This window comes from Rattus norvegicus, chromosome 1, assembly GCF_021556685.1.
Source record: "Rattus norvegicus strain SHRSP/BbbUtx chromosome 1, alternate assembly SHRSP_T2T, whole genome shotgun sequence".
Taxonomy (NCBI): Eukaryota; Metazoa; Chordata; class Mammalia; order Rodentia; family Muridae; genus Rattus; species Rattus norvegicus.
In genome coordinates this window covers 208,829,176-208,835,999 of record NC_141534.1, presented here as the reverse complement: position 1 = coordinate 208,835,999, position 6,824 = coordinate 208,829,176, and the positions used below count along the sequence as shown (strand labels likewise).

The 6,824-nt window shown below is 53.0% G+C and overlaps 1 protein-coding gene across 1 annotated transcript; it reads right to left on the bottom strand.

Moving 5' to 3' along the window:
• Positions 1-434: 434 nt before the first annotated feature.
• On the bottom strand, positions 435-6,739 carry Ric8a (RIC8 guanine nucleotide exchange factor A). Its single transcript, NM_001100520.1, is given in 10 exon segments — positions 435-1,273; positions 1,641-1,760; positions 2,559-2,703; positions 2,782-2,926; positions 3,024-3,119; positions 4,399-4,549; positions 5,021-5,112; positions 5,409-5,999; positions 6,089-6,136; positions 6,425-6,739. Coding segments are annotated over 10 exon segments (1,593 nt in total). The 5' UTR covers positions 6,509-6,739; the 3' UTR covers positions 435-1,152.
• Between the last annotated feature and the right edge of the window lie 85 nt (positions 6,740-6,824).

Below are 6,824 nucleotides of genomic sequence, written 5' to 3'. Positions count from 1 at the left end.
CATCTGCCCAGCCCCCCCCCCCCCCCCCCCGGGAGCTGAGGACTGAACCCAGGGCCTTGCGCTTGCTAGGCAAGCGCTCTACCACTGAGCTAAATCCCCTCTCTAAGGCACTTCCCACTACTCCACCCAGACTTCTTCCAGTAACGATGCTAAAGCCAACGGCAGGCATTACTCTGGGAAACCCCACTGGGCTCCTGTTTTCCCGTCCTGTATGTGGTTATGACTAAGCACAGGCTGCTTCCTCCCTGACTCCTACTCAGAAAGTTTAGGCTGTTTGCAGGTAGAAGCACCCCATTACTGTCACAGCCCATTTTGACTGCGGCTGACAGTATGTAGCTGACCCAGCAAGATTCCAGGGATTGGGGTCTTGCCTTCTATCCTTGATCTTCAATGAAAGCAGATGTGTAGTGGTCTAGGAAATCTTGAATGTTAAATAGAATGAAATCAGTTTCTATTTAATATTCTTTCACCCGGCTACTTCACAGATATACAGTCTTGTCCCAAACTCTTTATTCTGTGCCTCAGAAATCTCAGATTTTTACCTTGTCTTACAACTTGTGCCTTCATCTAATTACTAAACCAGTGGTTGTCACTGACTTAGTGGTCACAACCAGTGAGGCTTGGGTATGTGGATACTGCAGTGGGTGGCTGAGCCAGGACCAAGAATTTAGAAGAGGCCACTGACCCTGTGCTCAGTGGGGCCAGAAGCAGAAACCATGATGCTTGGTGTGTTTTCTGACATACTTAAACAATTTCAACAGATTCTAGAATGTTTGAAACACAGCATATGCCCCACATACGGGCTCTGGGCTGGTACCAGCCCAGCCATGCTTACACCGTGTGCACCCTGCTCAGCTACCGCCCTCACACATGCACGCTCATTTATGTGCCAAGGCAACTCTGCCCATGGCTGCAGCCACATCCAAGAAACAACTTCACTTGTGGAAATGAAAGGTGGGTTCCCTGTCTTCACAGAGGATAAGACTACCACAGTCCTAAACACAAGAAACTGGACCAAAGGCAGATGACAGATATGTGAGGAGTAGAGAGAACGGCTCCCCAGCTGGAGAGGGGTGTGGCTTCTCGAGGCAGCACCCCAGGCATGTCTGGAAACAGCACCAGTTCTGAAGGGGAGCAAAGTGGCTGCCATCTTCAGTCGGGGTCTGAGTCGGGGTCTGAGGAGAGCTGTCCCTCCATAGTTTCACACATCGCATCTTGCAGAGAAGTGAGGTGACCCCTGGGACTCATCCCCATGGGTTGGATGAGTCTGTGCCTGCAGGGAAAACACAGTGTGGTTGGGGAGGGACCTAGTGTGCAGGGCAGGGGCTCTTGCTCATTTCTTGGCTGCTGCTTGGACTGGGTTAACTATTAACTAGGCCTGGATCCTAACCACCACCTAATTAACTTGGAGACATTAGCCAGTCCTTCACATTCTTGTCCTCATTTTCATCCTCTAAAAAAGAGGGCTCAATGCTGACTGTACCCTCCTCTCTCTTTGCCAGAAGGTTACCTCTGGGGCAAGTTATCTCAAATGCCCAATACAGCCTCACTAGGATCTGAATCTCTAAGCCATTCTCCTTGGGCTCACAAAACAGAATCATTCCCATGTCTTCTAGCTACAAGCCTTCCTCATAACATACCTGGAGAGCTTGTCAAACATGTTCACTAGCTTCATGGCCTCATGTTCCTTCTGCTCCTCTGTCATGCCTTCCATAGGATTAGGCGGCTTCTCCTCTACCCTTCCAGTCACAGGGTTGATGCTAATTCCCAGGAACAGTGTATGAGAAATGGGTTAGTGCTGCTATAGGAAAAGCAGTGCTCAGTGGGGCAGCAAGTCTCCATCTTCATGCCTAGGGCTGGGTTAGCAAGAACCCACCTTCATGGTTTTGGTTTTGGTGGTGATGGGACTTCAGAAGGGAGATCCCCCTTGAACACCAGGCAGACAACTCTTGCCCAAGACCTACTGGATCCCAGAGAGCTCACTCACTGGGCCTCAGTACATGACTTGTCATCAGAACCCAAGTTTTTTTTGTTTTTTGTTTTTTTTTTTTTTTATTGAGTATTTCTTATATACATTTCGAGTGTTATTCCCTTTCCCGGTTTCCGGGCAAACATCCTCCTCCCCCCTCCCTTTCTTTATGGGTGTTCCCCTCCCCATCCTCCCCCCATTGCCACCCTCCCCCAACAATCTAGTTCACTGGGGGTTCAGTCTTAGCAGGACCCAGGGCTTCCCCTTCCACTGGTGCTCTTACTAGGATATTCACTGCTACCTATGAGGTCAGAGTCCAGGGTCAGTCCATGTATAGTCTTTAGGTAGTGGCTTAGTCCCTGGAAGCTCTGGTTGCTTGGCATTGTTGTACATATGGGGTCTCGAGCCCCTTTAAGCTTTCCAGTTCTTTCTCTGATTCCTTCAACGGGGGTCCTGTTCTCAGTTCAGTAGAACCCAAGTTTTTATCCATTCCTTATCCTGTCCTACGTACTACTGGCTGTGGTTGAGGAGGGGCAGATAGGGGGATGGGGGTTACGAGGGAACCCAAGTGTACACTAGGAGCACATACCTGGCCTTAGCTTCCCTGTACTCCTCTGTGTCGGTGTCCTCATCCTCTGAGTACTGGCCCTCGGGCCGGCCCCCAGCCATGAGGCCCCTGGCAGCCAGGAGGCCAGCAGCATTCCCGTAGCCTGTGTACTTGATGAATCGGGGCACTGAAGACCAGGGCAGAGGTCAATGTGTGAATATGGCTGTGGCAGGGGAGGCCTGGGGCTTGGGCTCCCCCAACTCACCACTCTCAGAGCATAAGACAAAGAGGAACTCAGCAGCTACTCTCTTCACATCTGTATCCAGGTGTGTCATGAGGCGGACAAGCTTGTTTCGGAGCAGGTCCCCCACCTCAGGCCGAGTCCTCACATCCCTCAGAGGGGGCAGGACCTAGGGAGGCAGCTGTCTCTAAGTGTTGGCTTGGAGCAGCCAGAGCCCTATATAAAGGATCCCCAGGTCCCCCAGATCCGTCTCATTTTTCAAGTACCTGGGCCTTCAGGAACTTCCTGGCAGGACGGTGCATGCGGGCACATTCTGTCAACACGCTCAGCACCGGTGCCACACACTCCTTCAGCCTGTGGGTCTGCAGAAGGGCTTCTGTTACTGTCATATGCTCCCCAGGCGAGATGGGGCTACACTGCACCCTTCACCAGAGGTTCTGACAATCGCTTATAAAGAGGCCATGCTGTAGAAAGTTAGCTAAGGGCCAAAGACAGTGCTGGGCGTTTATTAGTTTAAGAAGGTATGGAAACATTAAGCCAGTCATGGGGGTACCAGCCTGTAACTCCAGCACTTGGGAGACAGGAAAAATCAGAAGTTCAAGTTCACCCTTGCCTGCACGGGGTCTAAGAAGAGAGAGTGATGGAAACCAGACCTACTTCTGGAAGTGACTGAAACTTTGTGACTTGGGGGCCAACAACTTGCTTCTTCAAAACCAACTGTTACAAGTATGAACCAGGGCCAGGAACAAAACAAACGGAATTTGAAGCTGTCCGCACACCTGAGGTACACCCTGCCCTCAGGAAACAACAAATAGCAGATTTCCTATTCAAAGTGCCTCCCGGACAGCAAACAGTGCACCTATCCCTTCTCTGCCTAATGCCAGCAGCTGCAGCAAGAGGAGCAGGCAGCTGATCGAACTCACTAAGCTTAGCAACATGGCTCCTCAGATGGAGTGAATCTCAATCTAGGGCTTTCAGCTGTGGGGGCTCCACAAGGATAGGCTAGACCACCCGCTCTCTGTATGTCCCATGGAAACCCATAGGAGTCAAGAAACTGGGTTATGCCTCTTTAAGATGCAGAGGACAGCTGGGGGATGACGGTGACGTCGGTGCACATTTTTAATTCTAACACTCGGGGCAGAGGCAGACAGATCTCTGTGAGTCTGAGGCCAGCCTGGTCTACAGAGTGAGTTGTAGGACAGCCAGGGCTACTGTCTCAAAAAAAAAAAAAAAAAACATAAAAAATAAAAAATGCAGAGGGACAAAACTGATGTCACCTCTGGCTGCCTATATATAGAAACAGTTGGAGGCTGAGGGTCACAAGCAAGAACCAAAGGCTTCTGAGAACCACTTAACAGGACCACAGAGACCTAAAAGGTAACTGTCACCTTAGTAGACCCTGAGAGGCTTGTTTTTCTTTGGTAATCAGCAGCAGCAGGGTTCACACACATGGTGTGTCCGCAAGCTTCTGAGAGGACCTGACTGAGCGGCCACCATCTAGCTATACCACGGAGAATCAGAAGACCTGTCCTGGATATACCATCAAGCTGAGCTCTACTTGCCAGTACCAATGGTGCAGAAACAGTAGCCATAACTGGTACCCAAGCCCCTGGGCATCCACATAGCAGGTCCCCCTCCTACCTGGTGCAGACGCTTCTCTAGGAAGGCAAGGAGGGCATTGATCACATCCATATTAACTCCCATAAACTCTAAGGATCCTTCGTGTAGCTCCAGAGCGAGAAGGACATCCAAACATTTGAGGGGCAGGTTCCCCAGGAGATTCACGGTGTGGCTGGGGACAGACAGAGGCCTTGACACAGTAACCATATTTAGCACAGATACAATTCCTGGCCCTTCTCCTGGGGTACACATGATATGTGGGCCCGAAGGATAGCACTGAGGCAAGGGCAGTTGGTACCCCAACTCGAGTTTGGTGGGGAGACACTGTAGACTCTATCTGCACCATTCTGTCTGAGCTGAGATGCCAAGCAATCTCTCGGTTTCGAGAGACTGGCTGAGGCACCAGCAAGAGACCATGCGGCCTCCACCTAAGGCCCTGTCTCTAAGTTCAAAACTCTTCTTAGTCATACCCTGAGTTCCCTAGGCTCTCTGAAAACACACCGGGATCCCGTTCCCCATGATGTCACACTCAAAGGTGGGGCCCGGGCTCCCAGGTGCTTGAGTCACAGCTAGGGTTAAGGACTTCTGTACCCATACCTAGGCAACTCCTGCCATCCCCAACATAGTAAGTCCTGCTCCTCACCCATGGAACTCCTCTGTGCGGTCTCCAGCAGCATCAGCCATCACACAGTGCCGCAGAAGGGTCCCCAGGTACCGGTAAAGGGCAGCGTCCTCCTAGCCAAAGACGGAAAGGGGCTCCCGTGAGAATAAGACCCTATTCTTATGACCCAAGGCCACATGGTGATCACTAGGCCCTGTCCACAGCACACTTGGTCACCTGAAGCATTATGGAGAATACCCGTCCCCAGCCCCATGCACAACACAGCTCAGAAACCTTGAGTTCCTGCCTAGATTGTCCTCTAGTCCTTGCCATATCCGACACCCTGCAACTTGAGGCACACAGGGAAGCAAACCCACAAAATGCCCCAGCTGAGCTGAGTCCCACCCATTGACTTCAGACTACAACCTACCTCATCAACCTCCCTCTTAACAGAGTCGAAGGTGATGTTAAAGAGCACTTTGAGGATTTCCATGGCCCGCTCTGTCTCTTGGGCTGGAAGTATCACCAGAGGGTTTTCTTTGGGGGCCACACCCAATGTCAGTTCCAGCGCATCGGTCAGCAGGCGCACGCCATGCAGCTCCTGAAACAGCTGCTGGCGCACATCAGTGCGAAGGGCTGTTAGCAGGAAAAGGAGCCTTAAGTCAAAGAACTGGACTTCGTGGGGATAGCTCCTTTTGCGGTACAGTCCCACACGTTCCGCTAGCCTCACCACCAGTCGAGCCTCTGCTGCTAGCATCTGTGCTGTAGGACTGCTGAGCACAAGATTACACAGGCATTTGAGAGACTCGAGGAGGACATCCATGTCTGGGGGCTGTGGGATGGGCTCCTCTGAGATGGCAATGTCGGCATAGCAGGCTAGTGCGTGTAAACTCTGGCGGCTAGCAAATGAGTCCAGGCAGCTGCGGTCTCGGGATAGGATTCGGATAGTCTGCAGCCAGGTGACACGGTGTTTTGGTGACAAGCCCTGCTCCAGTACGGAGACCAGCAGCTTTGCGAGTCTCTGTGGGAAGGGACAAAAATGGTTCCACTAGGCCCTCTTCTTGGGGCAGCCCGTGCTTGCCCTAGGAACCCCCTTGGGCTGACACCTACCTTCCTGTCCTCCTGCTGTGCATCATCGAAGGTGAAGCTCTGGGAATGCTGCAGGGAGACCCAGGAAGCTCAGTTCCACACGCAGGTAGGACCTGTGCTCCTCGAGAAGCAGCAGGTCTGCTTCTACCTCTGAAGCAGCAGCCATCGCTGTGTACGTAAAGCAAGGCCCACCCTCGCCACCCATACACCTGACTACCACAGAGGCACCGCCGTGGCCCAGCCCACCACCCACCGCCGTGCTCCCTGCCACACTCGCACGCACACCCCAGCCGAGTGGCGAGCAACCGGCTGCTTCCTCACTTCCTGCAATTTCCTCGGCAGCTGGATGCCTCTCACCTCTCGGTTAAACGACCGCAGAGCTTCTGTCACCGCATCTTCCTCTCCCGTCTCCAAGGCATCCGCAACTGCCCGGGGCTCCATGGCCCCTGGCACGGGGTGCTAGAAGACTTGGGCTGGGAAGACGCAATCGGCCAAACCCGGGGACTCCGCCCAGGTCCGGAAGCCCAGCGTCCACGCGTGAGGAATGCTGGGAGAACAGCCGAGCCTAGGGTGTGTACAGGCGCGGGGCTGGCCTCCGGCTTAAGGTGGAGCAACCCGGCTGTGGCCGCTGAGCGGCTTGTCTTGGAGCAGCGATGCTAGCTAACTAAGCAGTATCCTCCTTTTGAGCCCTTCTCTCTAGCCCGACTTCCTGGCGGGCGGGGGTGGGGAGTGGGGTGTGGCTTGGCCGGCGCGTAGA